We start from the raw sequence: 16471 nt of genomic DNA, 5'->3' as shown, positions 1-16471 counted from the left end.
AGCAGCCAGTACCCCCAGGGCTGAGATAGAGCACCCAAGGAAAAGGCACCCGTCCTCCTCCCCTGCTCTAGGAGCAATGCCAGGGGAAGCTGGTCCTGAGGAGACTGTGTGTACCGTAGGAGCTTGGCGCTGCATGCAAGTGGTGTTTTGAAAAAAATATCTAAGGGCAAAATATATGTGGGAAATGTAGAGCCCTCATCCACACCAGTCAACTTTGGAACCAACATCACACACTGACTTGTACGGATACCCAACTGTTTTCCGCATATGTATTTGAACTCCCCTACTAGAAGATACTCTCTTTTAGGGCAAAGATCATGTTTTATCCTTCTCCTGTGGCCAACCCTGAAATGAGTGTACATAATATTCTCAATTGTTTACTTCTGAATGTGTGAACTCTGAGTGAGGAATTCTACTAAACTGTGTCTTTTTTCCATTAATTTTCATTCGATTTTTCCTACTATAAAAGCAATAAAAGCTTATTGGGGAAAATGCAAAGTAGACCAAAAAGAGAAGAATATCAACCCTATTTCCACTAACCAGAAATAATTACTATTAGTACTTTGGTGTATATTTCATGCACAAATAGTTGCTTTTCTTTTTCCTTTGTTTTTTAACTTAGATGCACACACATCATATCCTATACGCAATCTTATATCCTGCATTTTTAACTTAACATGAATACAGCATTTCTCCAACTCATCATCAATTCTTTGTTGAAGGGTCAATGATGAATTATTATATATAGAAAAAATTGACATTGATGTTGAAGCTCCCGTAAATGCGGAAAACACCACAAAACATCTCATTCTGAAGATGTTAGTTTACTTAACCACTTCTCTTGTGGAACTTGAGGTTCTTTTTCTATTTTCCTATTATAAATAATCCTACAATGGACATCCTTGTTTAATTTTTTCTCTGGTGAGCCAATTTCCTGAAATGGCTGTCCTACATGTGAAATTACTAGGCTAGAGGGTACAAATACGTTTAAAGTCACTGAAGAAAATTTAAGATCACAGGGCATCTGCTTCTAAGCATGGGAACTGGTAGCTTTCCCTTTTTCATCAGAGCACAAACCAGAAGCCTCTTCAATGCCAAGACGGCTAGTACTACCAAATACGCATACATGCACACCTAACATTCTCCCTCCGCGCCCCCTCCCCACCCCCGCCAATGCTACCCATCCCTGAATGATTGCATGACAGCATGACCCTGGGCTAGTCCCTACGGGCCAAAGGCCCTAATTTGTCATCAAGCTACCCAGTAGTGGCCTGACTAGGGGTGCTAGACTATAAGATTTCCCTAAGGCCTTTCTAGGTGTGTGTGATGCCCTGGCGCCGAACCCCAAGCTCAGAGTGTTGGTAGGGCACGGTCACCTCGCAGACCGGGAGGCTTAAAGCAATAGAAGCTACAGCTTACAGAGCTCCAGGGAAGGCTCACGACACGGCAAGTCCTTCCCCATGCCGAGACTGGCCCTTGATCCTCCACCCCCAACCTCTTCTCCGCGTCCTCCGCAGCCCCTCCTCCTCCCGCAGTTCACCAAGTCCACCCTCCAGACCTTGTACTGACTTCCGATTCTTCCCAGCCGAGGGGTCACCCAAGCCCCCTAGGGGTCTTCTTCCTCCCTCTCCTCTTTCCGTGTCGACCAAGCCAGTCCCAGTCTCCACAGCTGAGGTCTCCGCCACCCTCAAGGATCCGACTACCTTGCAATACCGGCCATCAGACCCTCATCATCTCCTCGGCACGTTCTTTCCACCTATCTGTACCGGGTTGTCCCTCAGTCTTTCCCGCCATGTCTGGCTTTCTGTCCTAGTTCATCCACCCTACGTCCCACCGGTCTGCGGGTCCTCTGGCCCTGGTTCTTCGGTTTTACCCTGTCTGTCCTTCTCATGAAAGAACCTCGATCCCCGTAAGGTCCCCCCTCAAATGCCCCTCCTTATGTCTGTCCCTCGGCACGCCCGCCCACGTCTGTATTTTTGTACGCCCCCGAATCTGCTCCTCTGTTCCCGGAGTCTGGCCCTCCGTCCAGCCAGGCCCCTGCTCACCATCCCTCCCCCGGCCTGAAGAGTGTGCGGCCCCGTTCCCCGCCCGCACCCGGGTAACTCTTCCCTCTTCCACTTTCTCTACTTTGAACCCATCCCAGCAGAGTCCAGGAAGTAGCCAGGCGCCGGGGACTGGCGGCGGAAGCGCCCAATGGGGCACGCCAGCGGCGGCAGCGGCCCCGCCCAGAGAGCGAACGCTGCCAATGGCCGCGCGGAGGCGGGACTTCCGCTGTCCCGCGGAGGGCGGGGGAGCGAACTGTTGTGGTGCGGAGCGTTGGGCGGGCGGCGGCCGGGCGGCCCAGGGGCTGCCGCGGGACTCGGGGCGCAGCCGAGCGGCTGCAGGGGTGGGGCGAGCCGGAGGCGCCCCGGGGCCCGGGCGCCGCGGGTTCGAGGCCGGGCCCCGCGCGGGGAGGCCGCGCCACCCCGGGGTAGCTGCCCGGAGGCGAGTTTGCCCCGCAGCCGAAAGAAGGCGGGAGCCGGCGGGGGCCCTCGAAACCCCCTGGCAAGCTGGGCCTGGAGTCCCCGGGGAGCGGCTGCTTCCTGGGACGCCCTCCCTGACGCCCCCGCCGAAGGGTAACGGTTCTGGGCCCCCGGCAGAAGGCGCCTCCGGGTGACCCCCGGCGGGGCCCTGCGAGCCGCGGGAGCCGACCCCGGGGCCTCGAGCGGGGAGGAAGGGGCTTTCCGGGGGCCGGGGGCCGAAGGAGCCGGAGCGCGGCGGAACGGAGCCCGGCTTCCCGGGCACGGGGCAGGGCAGCGCCTGGTCTGGAGACGGACTCCGGGACCCTCGGGTGCGGGGGCCTCGGCGACCTGCCCCGCGGGGCGCGCGGCCGCGGAGTGGCCTACAGGGGATCCTCCCGCAGAGGGGCTGGCCCGGGGCGGGGAGATGAACGGCTTTAGCACGGAGGAAGACAGCCGCGAAGGGCCCCCCGCCGCCCCCGCCGCCGCCCCTGGCTACGGCCAGAGCTGCTGCCTCATCGAGGACGGCGAGCGCTGCGTCCGGCCCGCGGGCAACGCCTCCTTCAGCAAGAGGGTCCAGAAGAGCATCTCGCAGAAGAAACTCAAGCTGGACATCGACAAGAGCGTGAGTCCGCCCCCGCCCCTGCCCCCTGCCCCCTGCCGGGTCTCCGCGCGCCGCCGCCCTCCGGCCGCTGTCCCTGGCTGCGGGCCGGACCCCGGGGCCCTCCCCGCCCTGGGCCTCGCCGCCCTTTATCTGCAAACTGGGGAGTTGCACTCGGGATTTCAAAGGCCGCTTCAGCGCAGACAGGCTCGGACTGGGATGCTGCCCAAATCCGGGAGGTTGGGGGCTGGGGGAGGGGGGCTTCCGAGGACCTTTCCTGCCTGGGAAGATGTGACAACAGTTTAGGGCTTGTTGTATTGGTTTAGATATTGGTGCCCGGAGACCTGGGTTCATTCTGTTGGCCCACGAAGGAGCAAGTGTTGGGGAGGGGGTGATGAAGGGACTCGGCTCTTCTTCAACTTCTCTCTCCTTCTCGGAACCCTGTTATTCCTTCAGAAAAGGAAAGGTGGCAGTTACTTGCCACCACCCCCCCCATCCCTGCCGCGGCCTCGGCTTCTGCAGAGGGTCACCGAGCTCGCTGCTTCAGATGCAGCTGTGGAGAAATGGGATTTCAAGGATGTGGCAGAAATAAGGCCAAGACCAGGTCTTGGGAGGAGGCTCTTTGCAGTCCAAGTGACAGGGAGGAAGAAAATCAGTTTTCTTAGGGGTAGCTTCTTTAGAGAGGCGTTGGGGAGGGGGCTTTAAATTTGAATAGAATCGCCCTGTGTTTTGTGCCTAATTATAGGAAAACTTTTCCTGTGTGATTTCACCACTTCTAGTTAACAATTCTAAAGATGTGCCTATTGTCAACCAATTAAGAACTTTTTAGCTTGACATCTGTTGCTGCAAGCCTTAAGTGGCTGTCTTGTGATTAGGAATTGGAAAGGAGTTAAGAAGGTATTTAATGTTCAGGTAGACCAGCTAAAAGCTCAGGTGGTTAACATCCATTTTCTTTTAGGACCAAAATTCCACTGTTGGGAGAAATTAGAGACTGCTTGTTAAACTGAAAGGACATGCACTTTTCTGCTTCAGATCTTACAGTTGAAACTGAGGCCCGGAGATAAGTGACAGTGCCAAAGTCACACAGTGACTAAGAGACTGGTTGATTTCTTAAACCCATTACCTGACTTACTTCCAAGCCCCATGCATAAGCCTTGATGAAGTCTTAATAAATAAAAAAATCTTCCCACCCCTTCTTCCAGGCTCTTCCCTCCCACCCCCAGTTTATTTTTTTACGTTAACAGTTGCAGTACATTTGCCACTCTTGAAACATGCTGTTTTTAAAAATGGCTGGAGGTGAGTTAATGGCTTTCTTACTACAAATCTCTATCAACGAATGAATGAAAGGAATTCATCAGAGAGCAAACTACGGGCTAGACACTAAGGAGCTCCAGATTAGGACACGTGTTGCAGTGAAATACCTAATTCTAAGCAGCAGTGAATTCGTCCTCTTGGAAACACTGCCTACCTTTTGTGTAGGAGGCTGGGAGCCTTTGCTTGAGCAGCTTATTTTTCAGTCCTAAGAAAGAAAGAAAGAAAGAAAGAGAGAGAGAGAGAGAGAGAGAGAGAGAAAAGAAAAGAAAAGAAAAGAAAAGAAAAGAAAGAAAGAAAGAAAGAAAGAAAGAAAGAAAGAAAGAAAGAAAGAATTTCCAGTTCTTTTCAATCCTTAGATGCCGTGACATCTGAGCAATTGTGCTGCTGGCCCTGGGGCTCCGTTTACCCAGCGAGCCTGCTGGAAAACCTGTGTGGAGCTATGCTGGTGGCTTCACACGCACCGCCTGCAAGAGAGGCAGCATGAGCCTGCCACTGGCGTTCCCCAAAAGTAATGCTTCTAGAGGAGTAGTTTTTCAAGGTGGAATCACTCACAATTTGTTTCAGGGTAGTGGTACAGAATCATTATTTCTGAAGGGGATTCTGCTTCATTCTCACAAGCTTGAGCAGGAATTCAATTCTAAGTAACCACCGTGTTACAAGAATTTTTAGCTGTTGCAGAAAGTGAAACAGAAAAGAAAAACCCTGGCGCCTCTGCTCCCACCCTCCTTCCTCCACCTTGGGCCCCCAAAGGCCACTGAGCTCTGAAATTTCTGAAAACCAGGATGTGCTTGAAAATGGTTAAGGAGAAATAATGACTATTTATCTTGTAAAAGGGCCTCGCAGAGAACCTTTTAAAATAATAGCACCAGAAATCCAACTCAGGCCGCTTAAACTCGTTTCATGTAGACATTGGCCGTGCTCTAGGAGTTATTAATATATAACATGCTTTCAAACATTCCTCCAATTGACATATTTCTGCTTTATTCTGGAGAAAAGTGGAAGTTGAGAATAGTATAAAGAAAATGCTGGGGTAGGAAAGGGCGTGTGCAAGGGGTCAGGAGGCCTGGGTGACCTTGGCCAGATCATAACCCCATCTGTGTGGCTTCCGTTTATCTCCGTAGAAAATGAGATTGGGGCCAGTGGGGTTACAGTGGTGATTGCTAAGTTCTCTTCCATCCAGAATTCCATTATTCTAGTGTCCCGACCGGAAACCTCCCAGGCACAGCTTCAGGAAACCACCTCTTCTGCCTGTTCTCCTACCAACTGTGTCCCTCTGCAAACTGGGGAGCTGCCTCATCTCAGAGTTTACGTGTGGAACGAGCTAACGTGAGGGCCAGCTTCCCATCTGGGAGGGATAGTATGGTGTGAGCGTGCTTTCTTCCCTGGTAAAAGCAGGTCCTGTGGTCTGTACATCAACGAGGAGGGATTCGTTGGGGCGGTGACACAGGCTGTGTCCAAAAGTCCTTTGGCAGAGTGGACGCCGGCAAGGCTACTCAAATTTGTGACCATATGTAAACGGTGGCTTTTGCTGGCCTAAGCTGCTCTCAGACGGGAGGGACCACGTGTGCTGGTGCAAGTGCACTTAGAGAATGCCTGCTGTCTACACAGCCACAGTATAAACTGAGAAGTGCTCTGACTCACCAGTCCAGCCCCATGGAAGTGCTAATTCATCTGCCTAAAAAGCAATTTTCGTTATTTTCTCCATGCAAAGGTCTGAATTAATTGATGCTGGCTTCCTATCAGCTGACTTTTGTCTTTAAGAATTAAAGGAATAAATTCAAAGTCGGAAGTCTCTCAAGAACATTTGTGTAGCATCGGTTCCAGTGTCCACGACCCCAAGTCATGTACACAGGCACTTCGTTTCTGTCAGGGCTTTGAGTGGCTCCTCCAGCCACCCCTGGTACTTACATTCTTAAATAAAAACACGTTCACCTCGCAGCTGCTGCAGCCTTCTCTTCCTCTTATGCCTCCAGCCTGCGGTAGAAAGTCACAGTAGCATCCAGCTTCTTCCGTGCGGTTTCTGGGAGAGGGTTTCAGCGTCTCTTTCCGCTTTCTGTGGACCAGATGTGTGGTGATGCAAGAAGTGTAGTTCTGATACACAGGAATAAAGTTTGTCAGGGAGACGTCGCCCTACAGTAGTAGCTGTTGTCGATGTAAAAATAGGAAGTCCTGTCTGCCCTTACCACGGTCCCTTCTCTCCTCCTCCCTGGGACCTCGCCTTCCAGCCCCTTGTAAATTCGTAACTCCCATAGGGCACAGCACTCCCTGCTTCAAAAACCTTGGGGGACTCTGTCTTGTCCAAAGGAAAGTTTAAGCTAGTCTCATGTCCCCAACCCCTCAATCTCCTTGTCATCCGTCTTTGAAACTCTCACGTCTTGGCTCATCTTCCGATTTGGAATGCTTCCTGTCGACCCATACATCCTCCTCTTTAGTCAGGGGCCTCTACACCGACTATCCCAGCCCCAGGCGTCTCTCCCTTTGCTGAGCCCCTACCACTTACTGTCTCTAGCCTTCAGGGGGGACTGTTTATGAGCTGTTGCCCAGTGTGATGGTAGTGTTTGTGTCCCTTTGTGGGCTTCTTGTTGTACGACTCAACAGTACACTTCTGGAAAATTAGGGCCTCCGTGTTCTTCCTTCTGTCTCTTCAATGCCTTGCAAAGGAGAGAAGCCCCGTAGTTCGATAGACACCTGTTGCTGTTCCCATGGAATTGGCAAGTCTCACTTTAATTTGCTTCCCATCAGGTAAGGCACCTGTATATCTGTGACTTCCACAAAAATTTCATCCAGAGTGTACGAAATAAAAGGAAGAGGAAGACAAGTGACGATGGCGGAGATTCTCCTGAGCACGACACTGACATTCCTGAGGTAAAAGTCAAAGAAGTCCGTGTGGGAAAGCTGGAAGAATGGATTCTAATGTGATCCTTATCTCTGGCCTGGTCCGCTTTTGTAGATTAAGAAATAATTTTAGCCTCCTTTGTTTTGCTGTGGTTTATTTGAAAAGCGAATCATAGAATCATGGTCATATCGAATCTGAGAGCTGAAAACTTAGAAATCAACTGGTCTCACTGCCCCATCGTTTCACAGACAGGCACAGAGACCCGAGGTCACACATAGGGTTCGGGGCCTCCGGCCACTGCCCTTTCCACTAGGCCGCACTGCCTTTCCTCAGGAAGCCCCCGATACATTCTTGAATATAACCACAATGTCAAGTTCTTTAAAACTTTTTTTTGCCTTTAGAGTTGGAAACAGCTTGTATGGATTGGGGGAAGTTGCCCTGTTTTCTGATCTGCAAAATGAAGGTGTACGTTATCAGTTCGTATCAGCTCCGGTCCCCGGTCCAGGCTGGTTCCCCAGGAGCCATTCCAAAGTCAGTTCTAAGGGCCCAGGGTTTCTCAACCCTGGCACTGTTGATAGTGGGGGCCAGAGAAGTCTTTGTCGTGGGGGCTGCCCCATGCCTCTCTGGGCGTTGAGCAGCAGCCCTGCGTTCTACCCATTAGAGGCCAGTCACCACCGTAGTGACCACCAAAACAATGCCTCCAGACATGAGAGGATGCCCTCTGGGCACAAAACCGTCCCTTGCGGAGAACCGTTGCACTGGACAATGAGACCGGGCTCCTCACACCTTCAAGGTGCTTGTGCCTGTGGAGCAAGGCTACAGGAAGGAGCATTGGATTTTTTTCTGTCTAAGTTGTTTTCACTTAAGACTCAGCAGAAGAAAACCCGTTTGTACATTACATTGAATATTTGACACATGAATATTTCATAAGGCAACCGCCTGTTAGCACTCAGAGTGGAAATGACTGCGTAGGAATAGAAAGAGTAGGCGGGCCTTTGTCTGCAGATGTGGAGAAAGCCTTTGAAAATACGGTCCTTTCCCTCTGCCCCTCCCTGTGTCCCTTTTTCTAGCATTGGTTTACAGTGTTTTTTATTGCCTTCGGCATTAGTATTATTATTTCATAAAGAAATGGATGTATTCAATTTCAGTGCTTTTTACAAAAAAAAAAGGGGTTTGAGGAATGTTTTGAAAAGAAGGAAGGACTTTGGTCCCTCATATTGATCATTCATTTTGTTTTTAAGTGCTCTCCACCTGCCTGAAGCAAGAACATCTCTTTTAGAGGCAGGTAAAAGCAGCCCAACTTTCTGGGCCTTCAATACTTCATGACTGTGCAGCTTTCCTCTCTTCCTGTGTTAGAAAAAAGGGGGGGTCCTTTCCCTCTGTTATCCAGTCATCTGCAGAGACCCCAGCCTAACCTGCTGATTTGTACATTCGCCACAGTAGCTTTCGAGTTTTCTCTGGAGAGTTGTTCAGGGTTTCCGATACCTGAAGGCTGAGCCTAGGGAAGAACTCTGGGAACAGCAGTACCTCCCGCTGTCCTTTTCACGCCCCTCCGTCCGGTCTGCTACCAAGCTCGGGCCTGTCTTCCTCCAGGATGCCTGTCTGGGTTTACCTTTGCTCCCCATGCTTGGTGTCTCCCTCTGATATCACCAGCCATAGCTCAACTTGAGCAGCTCACTTCCGGTCACTGCTGTAGCACCGTCCCCTGCACCCCCATCAGTCTTCCTGACTATCACCACCTGCCACCTATGGTCGCTCCTTCAGCTTTTCAAGACATGCTACCCTCCAGTCTCACCTTTTAAAACCATCATGATTGCCTGTGACACCCAAGTCTGTCTCTTCATCTCCTGGCTTTCTGTACTCCTCATCTTCTCTCTCATTCCCTAGTCTAGCCCTGTTCCTCCCCATCTCTCCAAGCCCTGCTCTCCTTAGCTTAAGCTTCACCACCTCCGTGAGCCTCTTGGGACCACCCCTCCCCAGCTAGAACTCTTTTTCCACTGTTTTGGGTTTTTTTCGTTTTTGGTTTTTGTTTTTTTTTTTGTACTCCCAGCCAGTTATTAGTCCTCAGTGGACCATTTCTAAGACATCTCTGTAGTCCTCTTCCCCTCCCATCCCTCCTAGTGTAGTGCTGGGCACGTAGTGTGCTCTCGGTGAGCCATGGCTAGTCAGGTGATGGATAACGTGTCTCTCCTCTTCTCTCCAGGTTGATCTGTTCCAGCTGCAGGTGAACACCCTACGGCGTTATAAACGACACTACAAACTGCAGACCAGACCAGGCTTCAATAAGGCCCAGTTAGCAGAAGTAGGTAGACAAGTTGCACTGCAAAAAGAGAGAGCCAGCATTGTGCTGCTGACGGTGACCTTGGCTCTCCCTGCTGCTACGGGTGTCTGTTGACGCTAATGCCCTCCGTAGCTCTGCAAGTAACCGCCTGTTCCCTCTCTCACACAATGTAGAATCCCACAGCTGTAAGACGTGGAAAGGCCCTCTTTCTAGAAAAGAAACCATGGCAATGAGAGAGGAAAAGACTTGCTTAAAATCACACAGCAAATTAGGATCAGAATTGAGCCTGGAATCTCCAGGCTCCTGAGTATAAGTCCTGAGTGTGCTTTTGTTTGTGCATTTGTTTGGGTCTGGTTTCGTAAGATTCTGTATAAATACGGTCCTTCCTGCACGTCAGGCGTGTCAGATGAATCACCCCATGTTCTGTAGGAGCTATTCTTTTTCTTTAGTTTTTCCTTTGATTTCTTCTTCTCTGATGTTGGTAATGGAAGTATTTATTATAATGAATAAATCCCAAGAAATTTTTCTCCTCCCCTGAGCTCTTAATACCATTCAGAGGGGGAGAAATGCTCTATTGGCCCTTGTTTGAACATACTGACAGCCTGGTTTGATGCTTCTGTCCTGTTGGCCTTTGTGCAGGTTCCCTCTTATCCCTCTTTCCTCAATGTGCTTTTCTGTCTATTGTTAAAAGTGTGGAAAATGGAAAAAAGAAAAATACAATGCTACCATCCAAAGGTCACCACTCTGTAGTGCACATTCTCAGATTCTTGATCTGTCCTAGCCCCCTCAATCCATTCAGAAATTTCCTTAAAGGCTGACAGCCCCATTGGTTTTTGGTCTTTCCTTTAGGGGTTTCTTGTTGATCCATCATTTTTTCTTAAACTTCCTTCCCCAGCATCTAGATAAAACATAGATAGGAGTGCACAACTCTTTCCTACTCTAAAGTCACATTACCCATTGGCCAGCATTCACCCTGCTGAAAGGGATGGGATGAGGCGGGGCAAGAGCAGACCTGCGTTCTCAGGACTTGTAAAACAAAGCCAGGTGTCGGGAGTACACAGTAAATGACGAATTATTTTTCGAATGTGATGTGTCTTTCAAGAGGCAGCTATGTAGTATTTAGATGAATTCTTGGGTCAAATACTTATATCTTTCCAATTGGCTATTCATTTGACACAGTTTTTAAAAGACACTTTTCTGCCCAGTGGTGCCCGGGCCCGAGAGCTGCCGATGGTAGCAGCTGGCCAAGCAGAGCCATCCCCACCTATTCCTCCTTGGGGGTGACCTTGAGATTATGCCCTCGGGTACAGTTGGCTGCCACTGAAATAGAACTGCACCTTGGGAGTGTTGTGGGTTCAAGTGCTGCTTTTGGAGGGCTGGAAACCGAATCAGCCAAGCCCCCGAGTTCTGCAGCACTGAGCACTGCGGGAAGTTCTGCAGCGATCCCAACCCCCTCTCTAACTCTGGAACCCCTGCGCCCTCTTCTGCGCAGTTCAGAACCCGTGGCCCTGATGTATGCAGTGCTTTAACAGACTCTGGTTTCCCCCCACGCAGACTGTCAGCCGACACTTCAGGAACATACCTGTGAATGAAAAAGAGACGCTCGCCTACTTCATCTACATGGTGAAGAGTAACAAGAGTCGACTGGACCAGAAATCGGAGGGCGGCAAACAGCTGGAGTGAGGCTCGAGTACATTGGGAAGGAAGTACAACGCTGAACGCACAGGTGAAGTCGGCCACGTGTAAGCCCATAAAGTGTTAAATTTTATTGTAAATAAAAAAGTTTGAATGGTGAATACTGTAAATCTTTTCGGTCAGGAGGATTATATTCTCATGTTCAGCATGTGTATACAAAGACTTTCTTTTAAGGCAACCACCGGACTGAAAAAACAAGATCACTAAGAGATTTAAAAATGATGTACTGCAGCATTCAACAACGCATTAAGTCGATTCTACTGGAAATGTGGGATAAAAAATATCTGGGTACTGACCTTGTACGAGCAGTCTGCCTTGTGTGAGGTGTAGGCCTGGACGAGCACTGGGGTGCCACGAACTGGGGGAGTGTGAGTAGACCCAAGTCTGCTGGGGACGGGCATGCCCCGCTTTGTGGCCGGCTGTGTCATTGATCAGCAGATCAGTTTGACAGTGGTCCCCCTCACTGGCCCCTGCCCGGCACACGGTGGGCACTCAGTCAGTATGTGTGGCTAATTGCCAGCCTTGTAGCATTTGTTCCACACCTCTAGTTAATGAGACCCCGGCCATTTCTGTGGCTCATCGCTTAACTTCTAGAGTGTGGAGGAAATCCTGATGCACCAACAGGAGGTTTCTCATCAGAAGAGGATTTGAGGGCAGTCACAGGTACCAAGCTATATTCGCGGAGGTTCCAGAAACACTGATTCAGGGGCCCTCGCAGGAGACGCAGCTGTTTGCACATCACTCTGTGCTTTACTCTTCGGGGTGAAGTTACGAAGTAGGACTTCAGTCATCCTCGTAGGCCAGAAATGCTTTGACAAATGGAGATATTTCGTGATTCGGGGCTCGTGTTTTCAGAAATACTAATCCTTAGTTCACAACCACCAAGAAAGCTGCCAAGGATCATGTGATTCCTGCTCAGAAGTCCAATTCTGGGATAAAAAGTCTCACTGGCCTTGACTCCCTGAGCTCGGGGTCACCAGCAAATCATGGGTTTGAGCAACGGAGGTCAGTGCCACCTGATACTCATTTTTGTGAGCAGTCTGCCTCCCTCTTAGGGGGGAAAGATTGCTAAAAAAAAGAATTTTTTTTTAAGTATAAATAATTACCTGATTTTTTTTTAAAGTTCAAAAACTCAGATTCCTTTATCATATTGTATCAGAGCCAAAGTCTCCTTTGAAAACAAAGCTTTATATCCAAAAGTATGCTTTTGCAAAAGTTTCTAATCAGTGTGTTAAGGGACAAAGGATGTGAATAGGGGGTGGGGAAAGAGAGAAGAAAAGGACTTGGATTCTAATTTCTGACCATCTTGACATGTACTGTGGTCAAAAGTATCATTTTCTTACTCAGTTTTACTTGTGAGTGCTTTCTTAAGCCTTAAATTATAAAAGGAACCATGGATGGCCTAGCCTGGCAGAGAGTTTTAATGTCTCATAAGCAGCTTACTCTGAGCATCCGCACAGAGAAGTCCGAGCACAACCCCCACTAAGCAGGGCGGTGCAGTGTCTGAAGGCTCGGTTCTGTGGGGCAGAGGACCATGCTGTCTGTGGGCTGGGGACCGGCCACCCCCTCACGAAAATGCAGTGTGTTCCATTGCAGCAAAGCGTTCCCCGGGGTTCCAAATGCATGCCTAGCAGATTGCAGCCTTGTTAAATATGTATCAATGAATGTACATAGGACATACTCTAGACTATGAGGGATCTTATTTTAATACACCCAGCTGCGGATGGCACATCAAGGTGCTCTCGGAGTATTTTTAGTCATTCAGATTCAGTGTGTAGAGACTGCCTCACTGCTTGTAGCTGAAGGATGTCGATGTGCAGACATCAAGAAGGCTCAAAGTTCTGTTGCTTACGTAGGTTTTTCTCCCGAGAGACGGCGTTAGAAAGTCTTGAAGGCATCAAACACCAGGCCCCCTTTGCCAAGGGGAATGTGTTCTCATCCGGCCACGGTTTGGGGGAGGCGTTGGTAACCTGCTTTCTGGAAATGGCCATCTCTCAGTGAGAAAATGTGTCTCTGTGATGTTGAAGTGAAAATTACCGCCGTGTAGGTCATGTCACTGTTTCCTTAGCCGCAGTCTGTTTGCTAGTTGGGAGAGACAGCAGTACGTTTCTGTACGAGAAGCTGTGGCGTTAGGTTCCATCTGTTCACGTGTGTCTAAGAATACTTTTGTTCCACCGCGAAGCCTGGGGAAGTGTTCACCTTCAGCCAGTGCTCTGCACGCTTGAGTCTCCCCTGCCCCCTTCCCTCGAAAGACAGGTGCTTTTGGAAAATGGAGGCTGTGGGTATCTTTTCAACCTTTGAAAACACGTCAGATGAGAGAAAAGACAAAGCTATACGAACTTACGATTTTCTTGTGTGCAGAAATCTGTTCCTTCATCAAACCACTAAGCCACTTGCCTTAGCCTCTTCTGCAGTTTCCCAAGGCTTCATCTGTGGGCAGGAGACTTCTGCCTGTTAGAAGTGGCCCCGAAGCAGTGGAGTTTGGGGAAAGCAGTGTTCATCTTGGCTGCCTACATTTTTATACACCTGCCAAGGACTCTTGCGCTTCTCTCCACCTGTAATGTTGCAACATTGCCTTCTCTCCTCTTGGTGCTCCTGGGCAAAACTGGAATATGAAATCCGGAGCTGACGTTGGTCTTCTTAAAGAGTACGGTTCCTGCCTCGGTCCAGCCTGGTGTGGTACTTTCACATGCCTTGAAGGTGGTCACGTGGAAACGCCAGTATCCTGCCACTCATGTTGCTTCGATTTAGGGTTTTAAAAAAACAAATGGACAAACTTCTTATTTCAACAAACGAACTCTTAGGTTGGCAACGTCGCGTGAAAAAGCTCACAGCCAAATCCCATGAAAGATTGAAACCAAAGGCTTCAAGATTGGCACTGTAAAATGACGAGGAATCTCACTTACGTGTTAGAGCCACCAAGTTGTTAGAAGTTCCTGTCATAGCTAAATATTCACTGCTAGCCTTCCAGAGAACAGATACTAATAATTGTGTGCAGCTGGAATGTGGCATCTAACCTTGGCATTTCAGCTGCTTATTTTGTGGGAACTTTTTGGTTAATATCCTGCAGGACAACTGCCTGGTAGAAGGGAGAAAGTAGGAGAGGGTGCTTACTCGGGGGGCCTTGTCTGTTGAAATAGGCTGTCTAGACCATGGATCCCAGAGAACTTGCTTCATGGAAGTCACCTGAAGGCTCTGTCGTTACAATGGTGAGATCCAAAAGTTGGGAAAGGGTCTTTAAGTCATCAATCCAGTCTCCCCACAGGTGCTGACATTCTGCCTACAACTGTCCCACCAAGGGTTTTAGCAGTCTGGGCTTAAACACCTCTGAGGACAGGGAACTCACTACCTCCTGGGGAAGCCTGCTCGATCTCTATAAACCTCTGGCTTTTCTATGTTCTCTGCCATTTCCATCTTAGTGTCTGCCCAGCGGGGGCCATGTGGAACAAGTTCATCTTGGCCAAGGACCTAATTGCTGGAACTGTGCCAGGGCGCAGCAGTTGTCTTTTGGAAAGGAGCAGCTAGCCAATAGATACTTTGGTGTCCTGTCTTCCCCTCCTCCGCATGGGTCCATTTAGTTCCTTGTTGAAGGATGTTGCAGAAACCCCATCAGCCTGGTTCTCCTCCCATGTTCTCACTGAAGCCGATGGAGGGGGTCAGGGGAGGAGGGGATGTTATCAGTCTGATTAAAAAAAAAAAAAAAACCTAAGAAGGGACGGGGCCCTAGTTCCGTGCTTGCCCCCACAAAAACTGATGCTCACGTCACTTAAGAAAAGTTTTAGCTAGAAGGTTGTAAAATATTGCTATGTGGAGTCTAAAGGTTCCGTGGCTGCTGAGAGCTTGTACCTTGAGATTTCTGCAGGTACTTCACACATTGTTTTTATGGAGAAAACAAAGCTTAGGACCTTGGGGGAGGGGCGCACCATATGTCTCTGTGTCCAAGAAGTGCCATATTTTCGAGCTGGAAAGTCGTATAGGGTTGCTGTTGCCCCATCATTCACTTTAAAGACAGGAGACTGACATTCAGAATGACCTGTCCGAGTCAAAGGGCACTGTCTGGACTAAGCTCCCGTCCCCCTGACCTGTCCAAGCTCTTCTCACTCTCTGACTTGCACGTGACTCGAGTCCTGTTGAAAGTAAGCTGCCTTCAGATATTTGAGACCTTGCCACTGAGCAGAGAGGTTCCCAAGGCCAGCCTGGCTCCCAGGGGCTGTGAACCAACCTGCTGGACCCAAGGCTGTGTGACATGATTAGGAAAGCAGTCAGTTGAGTTTTGCCAAATGAATGTTAAGGGGAGAACAGAACTAGCTGATGATTTAAGACCAGAGTTCAGAAGTCCTGGCAGGAGCTGTAGTGTTGTCCTAGAATCGAAATTCTCATGAGATGGGCTTGCTCTGAGATCTCTTGGTCAGACTTCTGCCTTTCAGGTGGCCCTTTGGGCTTGTGTCATTCAGTTGGCCCTGACTCAGACACAGCTCTGAGGCCCTGTCATTTAGCGGCCTCCCAGTCCCTGTTACTGAAGGAAGTTGAACTGAAGGACAAGTGAACTTGAGATCATGGCCTGGGAAGCATGGTGCTTTGGGGTACCTTTTTATTCCCTTCATTTTATTACAGACTATTTCCAAGCTCAAGGTTAGGAAGGGTAAAGTTGATCTGACATTTTGAGGTGGAGTCTAACCTGGGGCCAGGTGGGACCTCTTCTTAAGGTAGAAATGTCTACACTAAGTTATTTCATATAGCTTGCGTCCTAAGCCACGAAGCCTTCGGTTGCTCTCACTCCATGAGCACATGGTCGCCAGTGACGGAGGGTTGTGCGGGACCCCTGTTGTACGTGTCTGCTGTTCGTGATGCCCATTGGAATGTTCTCGCGGTATGAGTTTGTGTTCCATTTTGTAACTGCCTTATCAAAAAGCAAGTGCCCTTCCATTCCAGGCCTCCTCATATTGTACTTGTTTCCTGCCAAATTTGGGGGATCATTTGTATTTTAATTTTGTAATCTATGGCTCTGTACTGTTGAAAGGCTCTCAATTCTGTGGGGTCTCCTTAGTATGTATGTGACTTTTCATGTTGCAATATCACACAGATGGGATGGCCCGACTTTCACTCTTAATAAACGATCTGAATGAGTAACAAGAGACACATTCTGTTGTTCTCCTTGACCGTCCACACGGACTTCAGATGCTTTCACTTCTGCATTTGGCCCTGGCAGTCTTCCCTCCGGGCTCTGGGTACTGGCTCCCGCGTTC

At 49.5% G+C, this 16471-nt stretch overlaps 1 protein-coding gene across 1 annotated transcript; it reads left to right on the top strand.

The window, feature by feature from the left end:
- Positions 1-2747: 2747 nt before the first annotated feature.
- SAP30L (SAP30 like) lies at positions 2748-16360 on the top strand. The gene is made up of 4 exons (XM_040630381.1): positions 2748-3123; positions 7156-7278; positions 9453-9551; positions 11085-16360. The coding sequence occupies exons 1-4, from the start codon at positions 2926-2928 to the stop codon at positions 11211-11213; spliced, it is 549 nt and encodes a 182-aa protein (XP_040486315.1). The 5' UTR covers positions 2748-2925; the 3' UTR covers positions 11214-16360.
- The last annotated feature ends 111 nt before the right edge of the window (positions 16361-16471 follow it).

This window comes from Ursus maritimus, unplaced genomic scaffold (assembly GCF_017311325.1).
Source record: "Ursus maritimus isolate PB19 unplaced genomic scaffold, ASM1731132v1 scaffold_15, whole genome shotgun sequence".
In the NCBI taxonomy this organism is placed as follows: Eukaryota; Metazoa; Chordata; class Mammalia; order Carnivora; family Ursidae; genus Ursus; species Ursus maritimus.
The sequence above is the reverse complement of the archived record's forward strand: the minus strand, read 5'-3'. Positions and strand labels throughout refer to the sequence as shown.